The sequence below is a fragment of the Coloeus monedula genome (genome assembly GCF_965178545.1).
Source record: "Coloeus monedula genome assembly, chromosome: 9".
NCBI lineage: Eukaryota > Metazoa > Chordata > Aves > Passeriformes > Corvidae > Coloeus > Coloeus monedula.
This window is the reverse complement of record NC_138789.1, coordinates 7,168,488-7,181,602: the sequence shown is the minus strand read 5'-3', so window position 1 is coordinate 7,181,602 and position 13,115 is coordinate 7,168,488. Positions and strand designations below refer to the sequence as shown.

Sequence of the window (13,115 nt, the reverse complement as noted above, 5' to 3'; positions counted from 1 at the left end):
AAGTGGAATCGAGTACTTGCAGCTGGTGCAGAGGCTGTCTGACCTAAAGGACTCGTCTTTCCTTGCAGGGCAGTGCAAGGAGCATGAGTGTGGTTGAACCGTGCCCGTGGCAAATGCTGCTTTCCACCCAGATGGAGCGAGGAGCACGGCTGTGCCTGCTGGCAGCAGGGGCCGCTGCGGTGACCCTTCCCGCCGGGATGCCGTGTCCCTGCCGTGTCCATACCTATGCATTTCGGATCGATAATCCACCCCTCGCCCGCCTGCTGGGATCGGGCGGGAGGGCCGGGAGTGGGGTGGGAACGGGCAGAGCTGGGGGGCTGATCAGAACCTGGCGCTGGCTGGTGCCACTGCCAGGAGGGTTTTCTGCAGCCCAGGGGGAGCAGGACACGTTTTGCATGCGTCTGGGTGTGTTTGGAGTAGTTGTGAGTGTAGGACATGCCATAGCTCTTTTCTGTCTTGGAGTGAGATCTAAGGGCAGGTTAGATGTCCTTTTGTTTTAAGGTGCACTAAGTCTGCAGTTCCTCTGCCTCCCTTCCTAAGTCCCGCTGACCTTTCTCTTATGGAAGCAAAACCGATTCTCAGCCGAGTGAGAAATGGGGAGCGGTGCCCCTTCTCCCAGCCCAGGTGCTCACTGGCTCTGTGTGTGTGGGGTACCCAAACTGGCTCAGAGGTACCCCTGGACTCACTTGCTTCACTGCAGACCCCAATCCCTTGCTAGAAGTCAGGTGCTTGCTCATTTTCCATGCAAATACTGGCTCACATGGAGACCTCCTCTTCCTCAGTCACCCACAGCAGGGTGGCTACTGGCTGGGCCACCAGTGGAGGGGACAGCATGCCTTGTGGTAACTTTCCAGGCTCTGCAGGGATGGGCTCTCCTCCTGGTGGGTGGAAGGCAGGGATGTGAGTGGCAGCTGTTCAGGGCAGGCCTGGGTTTGCCTGGGAAGGAGGAGGTGAATGTGCTGCTTGGGGGCTGCCTCCTGCTGCTGCAGTGCTTGGGAGGGGTAACAAGGGGATTTATTTGCCTTTCTTCTCACCCCTTGCTGCCTGGATGGCTGACATTGGCTGGTCCATGGGGCAGCATGGTGCTGTGGGATGCAGCTGGCAATTCCCAGGACCTCACCCTGGAGTTACAGCAGAGGCATAAACCATGGCTGTGCTGCTGCTGCTCTGGGTGCTCCATCACTCCTGGGCAGGTGGTTACAGCTTTTGCTGCTTTCTCTGCTCTGTCCTCCCCGGCATGAGCCCTGCAGCTCCTCCAGCTCGCAGCCCTGCCTTCATACTGCGGGGGTTTGTGCTGCCCTGGGGATGCAGGTCATTCCTGCTGGGAGGGTCCTATGTGGTGTCCCACTGGCAGGAGAGCCTGGGGAGGATCGCTGGGTGACGCTTCCATGCAAGGCCTTTCCTGAGGTGCTAGCAGTGCTGCCCTCAGCCTGGCACTGGGACGCCCAGCCCGGTGCTGCCCAGCTCCCTGTGCCGGCACATCCCTGCGGCTCCGCTCCCGCAAAGCTTCCAGTGCGGCTCCTGTTTTCCAGGGCGGGGTGTGCACCCCGGGCCCCGCCAGCACAGGGGCTCCCGAGGCATCTTAGACCAAAAATCCCTGTGAAATCCCCATGCTATTTATTGTCCTCAGTAGTGTTTGCTGCTGATGCAATTCTTTATTTATTTTTCCTCTGGGAGTGTTGCATTTTGACGCCTTGACGCAACATTTCCCTGTGCCGGGGCCGGCACTCCTGCTCCTCCTGCCCAGCCTCACACTGGGCTGGAACCTGCTGCTTTTGGTGCCTATGTCAGGGTTTTGCAGGGGGCTACAGCCTTGCTGTGGGACAGGTCTGGAGGGAGAGAGGGCTTTGAGCTTTGGTTTGCTGTGTTTTCTGAAGCAGAGCTCCCACAGGGAGCTTGCTGGCATGGAAAGATGTCCTGCTCTTGTGAGACTCTGGTTTTGTCCTGGTGTGGGACTGATGGCAGCTTTTGCAATGACTGATGTTTTGTTTCTCAAAAAGTGTGTGTGGAGATAGGTTAGAAACTTGAAACACAATTCTCCTTAAGGATTGGGGGAGGAGGGGTAAGTACCTTTTGGTTTGAAGTAAAGCAGGTGTATACTTTTGAGCCAGCGGGACAGACGTATCTCTGGCAGCATTAGAGCTAAAATGCCAGAGGAAGGGGTTCCACTATAAACAGGTAGCTCCAAGGTGGGCTTCCTGTTGGGAGAGGATGCTGTGTCCAGAGGCTGTGTGAGCCAGCTCCCCAAAACCCATGGGAAAGGGCTGCATGCTGGCTGTCAGCCCAAGGAGCTGCTGTGGCACCAACGTGGCATCCAGAGTGGGGATGCTGCTGCGGGGATGCTGTTGAATTCATTGCCATCTTTTGGCATTTGCTGGCCAGTCTGAGCCTTGGCACATTATTTGCCATGACACTGAGACAGCAGTAGCTGGATTTCTGTCCGTGAATGTCTGCAACATCCTGGTGCCAGTGTTAGGCTCTGTGCCTGGCTGTAGCCCTGTGCCTGAGCCCCCGGGGCTGCCCCAGCCTGCAGGCAGGTGGTGGCTGAGCCCCGGGCCATGCCTGAGTTCACCTCTCCAGGCTTCTGCCAGGCTTCCATTCCTGCTCCTCTGATGGCTGGAGTTGATGCACTTAACTCGGTTTGATGTGTGGGTTGTCTTTGTGGGCATTTCCCCGTTAAAAAAGAAGAAAAAAAAAAGGTTTGCAAGAATTGTTTGCAAAGAAACCCGTGCAAACAGTGTTTACAGAAATGTGCAGGCATTTTGCATGTTGGCAAAAGGTGTGTGTTCATACCTGGGTGGAGGTGTGGGGTGAGCCCAGCTGTGGGGCTGGTGCTGCTCCAAGTAAAAAGGGGGAGGTGGTGGGCAAGAGCTCCCACATGAGTCTGGGTTTGGCTCATTCCCCGTGGCTGAATGAGCACTCAGACCCCTGGGCTTGGTGTTCAACCACCCCATGGGGATGCCTGCCCTGCACTCCACTTCCCCACCAGTACCCCCTCATCTCAGGGAGGGGCAGCTCATGGAAATGCCCACCCTTACGCTCCCTGTGCCCTGAGCCTTGGGGTGCCCCTTCCCTTCTTCCCATCCTCCGGTCACTTATTTATTTATTTATTTATGTTATTTATTGGTATTTATTGACAACTGGAAGTCGGGGGGGCGGATCATTTCTGCTGCACAGCAGGGGCAGCTGGGTCTCCCCCCCACCCAGCCCCCTGCATTTTGGGGTGCTGCTGGGAGCACCTCTGGGGAGGGATGCTTGTGGGTCCCCACGCTCCCATCCCCTTTTTGTGAGGGAGAGGAGTCACACCGGTGCCTGCAGGGAGGGCACCCGGTGCTTGCCCCCTTCCTGCAGAAGCTCAGAGCCCCCACGCTCCCTCCTGTGCCCATCCCTATTTATTGACCCGGCCTCCTGGCACTTCTCTGTCCAGCTCCCACTGGATTTGCTGTTTCCAGATCCTGGAGATGGTGGGAGGAGCCAGGACGTATGAATGTCACTATGGAGAAAAGACCAAACCAGGTATTCTGCTGCCGTGTGGGGAAAATCGGAATGAGAGGAAAGCTGGTTTTGCAGAGTGCCTTAAACACAAATGACTTTGCTGAGTAGGGGGCTTGGACTTCTGTCTCTGGATGTTATTACCAACTCGAAAAATGTTGCATTTCACTTCTCTGGGATTAAAAGAAAACTACTCGAGCTGTACTGGAACCAAACCTTGTGTTTGCTTGAGTCTCTCTGGCTGGTTTGTAACTCTGGGCCCACGGCAGCACTGTGAAGCAGGCAGGAATTAATGGAATTTCAATCATCAGCCCCTGCCTGCCTCAGCAGTGGGACCAGTGGCTGTCCCTGCTGGCTGTAGAGCCCTTGGGTCTGGTGACAGGATTTGTTCCACTTTGTCCTGACTTGCAGGTAGCTTCAGTGGTATCCCAGAGTGGTTGTGCTTCCCCAGTGCCCTTCCCCAGGGGATGCTCAGAGCAGGCTCTTTGCACTAAGGTTGCAGTGGGGCTGTGTCCTTCTAGAAAATTTGGGCAGTTGGTTGAAAAGCTTGGAGGAGGCAGATATTCCTTTTTTTCCTTAGGAAACCAGGTCAAAGTGAGGGAACAGCAAGAAACTCAGGAGTTTGGGCAGACCAGCCAAGGGGAACTAGGAAAGCTGCCCTTCCCCCTCCCCTTCTTGCAGAGTGGAAGAGTGAGAACAAAAGTCAGCCCAGAGACCAACTGTTCCTATCTTCTAGTCAAAATAATACATGGGAATAATACAGAGTTTCATAACAAAGGTTCATTTAAAAGCCATTTGGGGAAATATGCCAATATTCACTGCATAGTTCCTGAAGGCAATTAAAAATCAATAAAACCTTTTTATTTTGGGGGGGTGGGTGGATAATGAAAGAGGGTTGTGGGTGCTGCCCCAGGATTAGTCTGTGGGGTTCTCAAGAGGGAATCTCATTGCATCTGGTGCATTGTTCACCTTGAACATCAAACCTGCCAGTCCCCACTTGTGCCCCAAGACACAGCTGGTTTCTTTAACAGCTGCTCCTTTTGAGTGCTGCTGACTGTGCTGGGCACCGAGGGATGCTGGCAGCCAGTCTATGAGCTATTCGGCAAGCAGGTTTCTTTCCTACTGTTACATTAAAACATTGTCCATCTCTTGAGAAATCCCTGAGATGGCGGTGTGGGAGAGCAGGCAGGAGTTTGCACAGCTCATGTTGTGCCTGCTCATGCCCTGGGAGCAGGGAAGGGCCCCCTACCCAGCAGCTAAGGGCAGGCCAGACTGAGACACATTCTTCCTTCCCAGCAGGGGCAGTGCAACAGCCTTGTCTGAGACCGTGTGCCCCGGGACAACCTATCTTTCCAAAATGCCTTCCTTACAGAGCAAGAACAAGAGCAGTCTATGCTGCTGCTACCCCCCTCGGGAGCTTGGGCACAAATCCCAGCTGCACGGCCACAGGGAACAAAGTAAATGGTGCAGGGTGCCATGGGGGCCAGCACAGGCACACAAGGGACACTGCAGGTACTACTGAAGGTCAGTTTATTTGCTCAATTCCCTCTTCCATAGAACTTGGAAACAATCACCTTCCAGCAAGAGATGAGAAAGCAGTAAGAAGTGAGAGATTTGGCTCTGCAGCTCCTCCCCTACTCATGGGACCAAAGGTGTGTTAGACAGCTGCTCTGAAAGGCACACAGCAGTTTGGAGCTCCCAAAGCTCCCTGTCCCAGCAGGACACCCCTTCTCACCACGCCTCTGGAAAAAGCATGGCTGGTACCAAACAGGAGAGACGCCACAGCACGGGCCCTGGAGTCCCCACTGGTCTGCTCATCTCGTCCCTGCAGGGCTGGCTCAAGGCAGGAAAACACCCAGGGTTTAGTTCTGAGGGGATGTAGGGGGTGAAGGGGACAGGAGGGTTGGTTTAGTACTGCAGTGCACCACCAGTGTGATGGTACGAGGCTGTGGATCATGCGGTGTCAGAGGGGCAGGAGCTGGGCCTGGGAAGGCTCCTGGCATCCCGGTGGGATGGACGGTCAGACAGACACTCACTCTGGCTGCGGGGTGTAGCGCAGGTACTTCTTGCCCGACGGGAGCTCCTTCGTGAAGACCCCTTTGGGGAAGAGCTTCTTGGCTTCCTCGTCAGGCAAGGTGGGCACGACCATGACACTGTCACCAGGCTGGGGAGCAAATGGGAATGGTGAGGAGCCACCAGGGTTTGACACAGGTGGCACTACCTCCCTGTGAATGCTCAGCCCCAGGCACGCCCTGTGCAGCTCTGCCTGGAGCCAGCAGTGAGGGCTGACTGGGAGCTACACCAGGAGACATGGGTGATGTCCAAAGGGAGAGCTGTGCCATCTGCCAGCCCTGCCAATGGGTTCCCACAGCCCAGCTCCTCCTCATGGCACTTCCATGGGAACAGGGAGTAAGGATGGGAGAATTTGAGCATCTCTGTGATGCTGGATGGACCACAGCTTGCCCAAGTCTGCTCATCCATTCCTATTGCTTAGGCACCCCTGGACAGGTGGTGCTGGCTCCCCCTTGATTCCAAGCCCTGGAGAAAGGTGTGCTTTCCCAGGAGGTGGGTGAGCTGGCCCAACTCACTGGGAGCTTATGCTGCAAGAAACAGGAGCCTTTAAAGGTAAGGCTGCCTCCACCTGCTGCTTCCCCCACCCTGTGGGTGTCCCTCCAAGGGAGGCTGGCTGCCATTTTAGTGCCTGTTTCCAGTGCCTGGCTCTGAGCTTTGCTCTGCTTCTCACCTTCCAGTCCACAGGGGTAGCAACCTTCTTGTATGCTGTGAGCTGCAGGGAGTCCACCACTCTCAGGATCTCATCAAAGTTTCTCCCAGTGGTGGCTGGGTACAGGATAGAGAGCTTCAGTTTCTTATCCGGGCCAAAAACGAACACCTGAGCACAGGGAGACAGGGTCAGTGGCTGGGCAGATTTGTCTGAGTGCTCTGCTGGATCTGCTCAGCCCTGACGTTCCCTCCTTTCCTGGGAGGTGGCCTGCTTGATCACAGGTGTTGGGACAGGGGGATACCATGGTAGGGATCTGGAGAACAAGTGATGCCCAAGGAATGTGGTTTTGCTCTGGGAGCTCCTGTGTCCAATGCCAGCTTGTTTTGCTACATGTGCCCTTCCAATGCAAGCACATGAGGGGAGAGGGAAAGTCCAGTAGATCAAGGACTGGCAAAAATAAGTCTAGGACAGGCACAACCAGGATGGGTGGGTCACCAGAAGGCCAGCGCTGCGCTGCCTCTCTCTGTGAGACAACCCATGGTTCCAGCCCAAGGAAGTCATCCCAGCTCCTGAGGATGGCTATGTCCATCCAGGTAAGCTGCCCCACACAGGGCAGGATAGCAGGGCGTGGTTCTGTACTTCTGGGAAGGCACTGTGGGGACAGGCACTCACCACGCGAGCGGTCAGGGGCATCCCATCCTTGTCCAGCTCATCTGGGTCCAGCATGCCCAGCTTGACGGCCAGCTCCCGGTTCTTGTCAGCAATGATGGGGAAGGGGAGCTTCTCTGCAGGCTGTTCCCCGTTGTAGGCATTGATGTCCTGCAAAGACAAAGCCATGGGATGTTCCTGCTCCTGGCTGTGGCACCATCACAGAGACAGAGGCCAGGCAGAAACATTCAGCAGCTGTGCTGCAGGAGCTCGTGACTCGCCTGGCCCCAAGGTCTCAGGCTGGCACAGCACAGCCAGGGGCTCATGGCCTTCCATGAAGTTGCCAGAAACCAGGTGACAAACCAGAAACCTTTGTGCCAGGCTGGACTGTGCCTTGTTCTTGGAGGTCAGTTCTTAGGCTGTCTGCACTCACACCCTGTGGACCAGCTGCTTTGCCCAGGCAGTGGGTATGGAGTAACAGGGAATTCCTGCCCCTGTTAGTGACACAGAGAGGTTTAACCACCTTTCACTGAGAACAGTGTCCCTCTTCCAACCCTCTCCAAGTAGGGGATCTAGCACTGCTGACAGATGTGTTGGTGTCACACCTCAACTGAACTGCGCTCTTAAGGAATTGTTGTCTCTAGTGGCAGAGCAAACCAGCAACTCTACAGCCAACAAAGGTCCAACACTTCACAGGTCTTGTGCAAGGGACCAATTCCATTTAGTGAGTCACTCACAGCTTACTTAACTAAAGACTCTCAAAAAATAAGAGTGGAAGCCTGAGTGCAGGTGCTGGGACACTGCTCACTCCCTTCTGAACCATGTCTGGGACAGAAGAGAAAACCATCCCCCTCCACAGCCCTGCAAGCTCTTCCTTGTGACCCTGGTTTATGACGTTCCTCCCTGTACTAGTTCAAACTTGAGCGGCCTCACAAATACAGCGAAACTGTATTTTGAGCATCTCCAAGCCTGGTCTGGACTTGAACAAGGCATTTAAGTTACCCCTGGAGTTTGCAGTACCACCCTCACAGGTCACACTGAGCCCCAGCAGTGCTGGGAGGAGCCTGCTCGAGGCAGCACAGGCAGAGCAGCTGCCAGCATCAGAGCAAGTGTAATTCAAGGTTCCCACCCCAGAACAGGGCAGACTGTTCCTTACACCCTTGTCATGCTACAAGGGGACAGAACTAACTGCCATGCTGGTGTGAGCCTCCCTCACACTGCTGTGCTGCATTATCAGCTCAGCTGATAACTTCAATGTACAAATCTCTCTGCCTTCTCCAGCCTTTTGAATGTGGGGGAGGAGCAGGGTGGGCCCAGCTCAGAGGGAACTCAGGGAGGGCAGGGTCGGAAATGCTGCACCTTGGCACTGCTCAGAGCACACCAACAGCAATAAGAGCAGGCAGGCCCTGCACCCCTCCTCAGCCCTCCTAGGCTGATGGTGCTGACAAAAGGGGCTGTAGCCCTGACCCAGCTGCTCAGGATGCTGCAAGCAGGTCAAGTGGTGCACACATGGCCAGATGTTTCCTTTCCAGCTTTTCTCTTTGCTTGTTTTCTCCCCAGGCCTTTCTGAGTCACCACTGCTCTGCTCAAAGGGGCAGTTTATCTCGGCTGGGTTGTGGTCAGGCCTGCCTAGGAAGCAAGCAAGGAATCAGTTCTGTTGTCCTGCAAACCTGCCTTGTCAGAGCAGAGCAGGGAAGGAAAGCAGAGCTGGAGAGTTCAGCTGAGGAGAAATGCTGCTGAACGCCCCACAGAGTCACAAGAGGCTGCAGATGGACATCAGCAAATGAGACCCACCCATCCCTCTCTTCAGAGCAGGGGTTGGAGGACAGAGAGAGTTTCTGAGAAGTAATACCTGAATCCTATGGACTCTAACTCGCTCCAAACTGCACGTAACTTCATGACCTGGGGAGCTCTAGAAAACAGCCTCATGAACCACACCCTGTTTTGCAATAAAACACCCATGACTCGCTTCCCTATTAACTAATTTTCTTTCCAGAGTCCAAGCTGAAACCAGGCATCACTGGAGTGATTTATTCACCACCGACTCACCAAGGTGCAGGTATCAGTGGCCAAAGAGAGCACTGAAACCTCTGATGTGCACAGCATGTGCCAGCCAGGCCTGCTTCAGGAGCTCAGGCATTCATTCAGCCCTTGGAGAAGCAACACACCAACTGGGGAGGTCGGAGAGTGGGAATCAATCCCTGGCTGAGCTACAGGCTTGTTCCAGTTCCTGGAGCAAGGCTATTTTTTGGCTAGGAATGGATAAGAATAGCTGTGACATCTCTGGTTGGAAAGCACAGCTGCACAAAGTGGCACAAGGATTATTGGCTACACTCTGGCCCCACCTTTCCAGGCTGCCCACAGAGATTTGGCAGCAAAGCAAGCAGAAGTTTCTTTATTGTTTCATGCAGGATTTCGGCCACCCCTCCTGCCCACTTGCTTCCTTGCAGGCTGGGCTCCAGGGAAAAACAGCTTCATCCTCTCACTACTGCTAGGAGCTTCATCCAAAGAGAAAGCAGAGGTGTGTTTAGGAATGCTGCACAGAGGGTTCTGCCCAAAGGTTTGCTCACTCCTAGGATTTGTTAAGTTTAATCTAGTGAAACACAGACTGCATGGAACATTCCAGTCTTCTGTGGATTTGTCCTCATCAGTTGGATCTTTTTTCCTGCAGGACTTTCACCTGTTTCTTTCTGACAGGTGCCGAGCTGACAACTTCCAAACCTCTGTCTCCAAGGCTTCTCAGCCTGACAGAAAGCTCACCACAGCTTGAATCACTGCATTTTCTGTGGTTTTTCTGCAAGGCTCCCCTCAGCCAGCATCGAGAGGCTGATCTGCAACTTCTCCTGGTTTTACCTGAGGTTGTGCTGAATAATTCCATGGCATCAGCAAAGTCAGCTTGTTGTTCATCTCTTTTTCAGATCACCTGAGTCTGCTGAACCCCACATATCCCTGCAGGCCCTGGGGAGAGCTCAGCACTTCCCTCCCTTGACACAACTTAATGCCTTCCTGCAAGAAAGAGCCTGCCCTTCACAAAGCTGATTTCATTGAAGAGCTTCTTGCAAATTCAAAGCCTTTGCAGAAGTCAGCAATACCCTAACACAAAGGGTTTTAGCCAACTCCCTAACAAAAGCACAACCCAAATTCTCTGTTATGTTTAATGACATGTTATTTGCTAATTTGACTGCTGGCTTCAGCCAGTTTGACTAGCACAGAAACCTCATTTACTGGGATTTGTACATTGCTTTCCCCAGGCCCTTCTGAGGGCAATGTCCCTTGCTCGGACATTGGCCATGCACTACTCAGGTACAAAGGTCAATTTAGCAATAAGGCAATTAGCTAATTTCTAAAGCCAGTCAGTCATGAAATAATGTTCAAGTGTACACATTTCTCACCTTTAATGCCTCTTATCGCACACATCTCTCACCCCTGGAAAATATGTGAGAACATTCCCAATATTAAGAGCTAAGAGAGTGGCAGGTAATTCACCCAGGGACTTTTACACTCCAGCCATTTCTGTCTGAAATACTCATTTTAGACCCCTACTGCCTCTAGCCCTGGAACCATTCTCCCTGGAGCACACACAGGCTCCCTTTAGAAGTTTGTCTTTAGTTCCTTTCAAGTTCCTTCACCAAGTTACTCCACTCCTATCTTTTTTTAATACTCCCTCATGTTCGTCCTACATTTAACATTCTCCTATTTGTGGTTTTATGTTTAACATGTCCCTCTTTGTTCTCTGTTTACCCAAGCATGAACCACAATTGCCTCCTCACTTCTGATGCCTCTTTTCCTTTCCTGTTTTATTACAGAACTTTCTGAGGGTATATGGATAGGTTGCCTTCCTCTGAGGTTTTAGCACCACCCCCACATGATTTAACCCTATCGGCCAATGGTGGGACAGCAGTAACATTGTTTTCCTCTTGTATCAAAGTGCACAGAGCACCCTGGACTTGGTGGGGTGCTCTGTGAAGATGGAGAAGACCTTCCCGTTCCTGCCCTGAATTTTAGCACCCCCATGCGTTGGGATGTGACATATGTAGCTCCAAGCCTGTGTGGGCCTCTCCTGTGGCCTTTGGAGCAGGGCAGCAGCTCAAGCTGCCCCACCTGCACAGCCTGTACCTTGCACCAGGAGAGGTGGTCCTGGACGCTGTCGATGGAGAGCGCGATCATCTTCACGTTGCGCTTGCTGAACTCGGCTGCCAGCTTTGCCGCCCGGCCCAGCTCCGTGGTGCACACAGGGGTGAAGTCCCGCGGGTGGGAGAACAGGATACCCCACCTGGAAGGGGAGGGAAGGAGCTGGTGTGAAGGTGAGATGTCTTTCTGGTTTGTGCTGCAGACAAAAAGCTGTAGAGAGTGCATGGCGTGGAGGGCAGGAACAGCTCGTCTCTCTGATAAGGAAATCCTCCCCTGGGAACTCTTCCTTCCCTATCACTAGAAACCTCCATGACATAAGCCCTGCTCTCAGAAACTCCCTGCACCTCACTCCCCGCTCTCCCTCCAGGATCCTACAGGAGATACTGGAACAGCCTGTGGTTCTTGACATGGAGGTGGACACTGTGCCATGTGAGGAAGTTTGGGGGAGCCATGTGTACACTGTACCCAGAGACCCCATGCATGAGGGGATGCAGATGCCAACCTGCCAGCCAGGTTATTGCAGAGATGGTCACTGATTCATGAGACTGGCCACTACCCCCTACACCTCATCTCCACGAGGAGATACACGTGTATATCATGCAACTCAAATGAATGGGAGAGGACCAAGCCTCAAACCCAGCTGCTGCTGTGAGCTGCTAGATGCACTTCATGAAAAAGTAAGAATTATTCAACAAGGAAGGCCAGAAGTTAACATCGTATTGTGGCTCGTTACAATGACACAGCCACCTTGCTTTTGGCCACAGCTTGGCAGCAATAGATTTTGAGTCTTTAGAGCTGGCAAATACTAATCCTACACATCACCAGTAAGGTAAGCAGTGCACAGAGAAAGGCAGCAATGCAGCCCAGCAAGCAGCATGATGGGCTGGAGTAAAAAGGCTCTCAGGACTTCCCTGGGACTAAAGCAAAAGGACCCCTAGCACTTCAAATTCCCTGCCAGGGACTCGTTGCACCATTTCTCAGCTCAACACTCACATATCTTACTGCACCGACCTTCACCTGGCCCCCAGCACCACAGCAGTGGGGGAAAGTTCTATCTGAGACATTTGGGAATGCAGTTGGAAGGATCAAGTGAGGCCCCCTGCAGCTCTGCCAGAGCCGTGCGACTGCCACGGGTCACCAGGACTTAACGGGGCAGCTACCTGGCCACTGGTGCCGAGTCTCTTCACACAATAACTATGCTCCTTGAATAAATAGCAGGAAACAACGGAGGAGAAAAGTACCACGTGTGTGACCAAGCCGGAACAGCCAGTTTCAGAAGGCCTGCAGCTAAGAGGGTTCTTTTTTCTCCGTTTGCTCAAGCTCACAATGCCGACAGAAGGGGACCCAAACGCTGATTCAAGCCTGCCAAGCGTTGCCGGGAGTGAGTCCCAAACACGCTGTGCTTGTGTCAGAAATGGAGCAGCTGGCTGTGCGGGAAATGGTGCCCGAAGGCACGTGGCTTTCCAGGTCGGGCTCAAGCAGGACCAGAGCCTTTGTCACTGCACCTTCGCACGCCCGGGCTCACACTGCCGGGATGTACGTGACACCCGAGCTGGTCTCCGGGACTGGCCTGGACTAAGGGCTGCTCTGGCAAGCCTGGCTTTGCCGTGCCCCGGGCTCTAACTCTTCCCTGTCCTCCAGGGCAGGGCTCGCCCTCCGGCCGCGCAGACGACGACGATGGGGACGGGCGGCTCTCGCCACAGCGCTCCCCGGGAATCCCGCCATGCCCACCCCCCGAGCTCTCCGGCGCGGGGCTGCGGCTCCACGAGAAAACCCCACATTTTTGGAGCAAGCCCCTGGAACTGCGCCACGTACACGGGGTTCACCCATGTGGAAAGAACGCGGTGAGAGGTTCCGCTCCGTCCCTGCTCCCCGGGCAGCGCCGGCGGCGCGCACATCCCACCCCCCTGCGCCCACCCCCGGTCGCGGTCCCACAACTCTAAGCACTCACGAGTCTCCCAGGAAGTCGTGGAAGCGGATACGGCCCTGCGTGGTGTCCGCCTCGAAATTAGGCGCCTCATCCCCCAGCAGCAGTCCCGGCATGGCTGCGGCTCCCACAACAATTCCCGACGCGCTTCCCTCTGCTGCTCCTGGAGCCGCCGCCGCCTCCTCTGCGCCTGCG

General features: G+C 54.3%; 1 protein-coding gene across 1 annotated transcript; it reads right to left on the bottom strand.

Moving 5' to 3' along the window:
* Nucleotides 1-5,005: 5,005 nt before the first annotated feature.
* Nucleotides 5,006-13,111, bottom strand: PRDX6 (peroxiredoxin 6). Its single transcript, XM_082287140.1, has 5 exons — nucleotides 12,945-13,111; nucleotides 10,979-11,135; nucleotides 6,887-7,033; nucleotides 6,236-6,382; nucleotides 5,006-5,656 (listed from the first exon to the last, which is right to left on the bottom strand). Exons 1-5 carry the CDS (start codon nucleotides 13,034-13,036, stop codon nucleotides 5,525-5,527), a joined length of 675 nt encoding a protein of 224 aa, XP_082143266.1. The 5' UTR covers nucleotides 13,037-13,111; the 3' UTR covers nucleotides 5,006-5,524.
* Nucleotides 13,112-13,115: the final 4 nt, after the last annotated feature.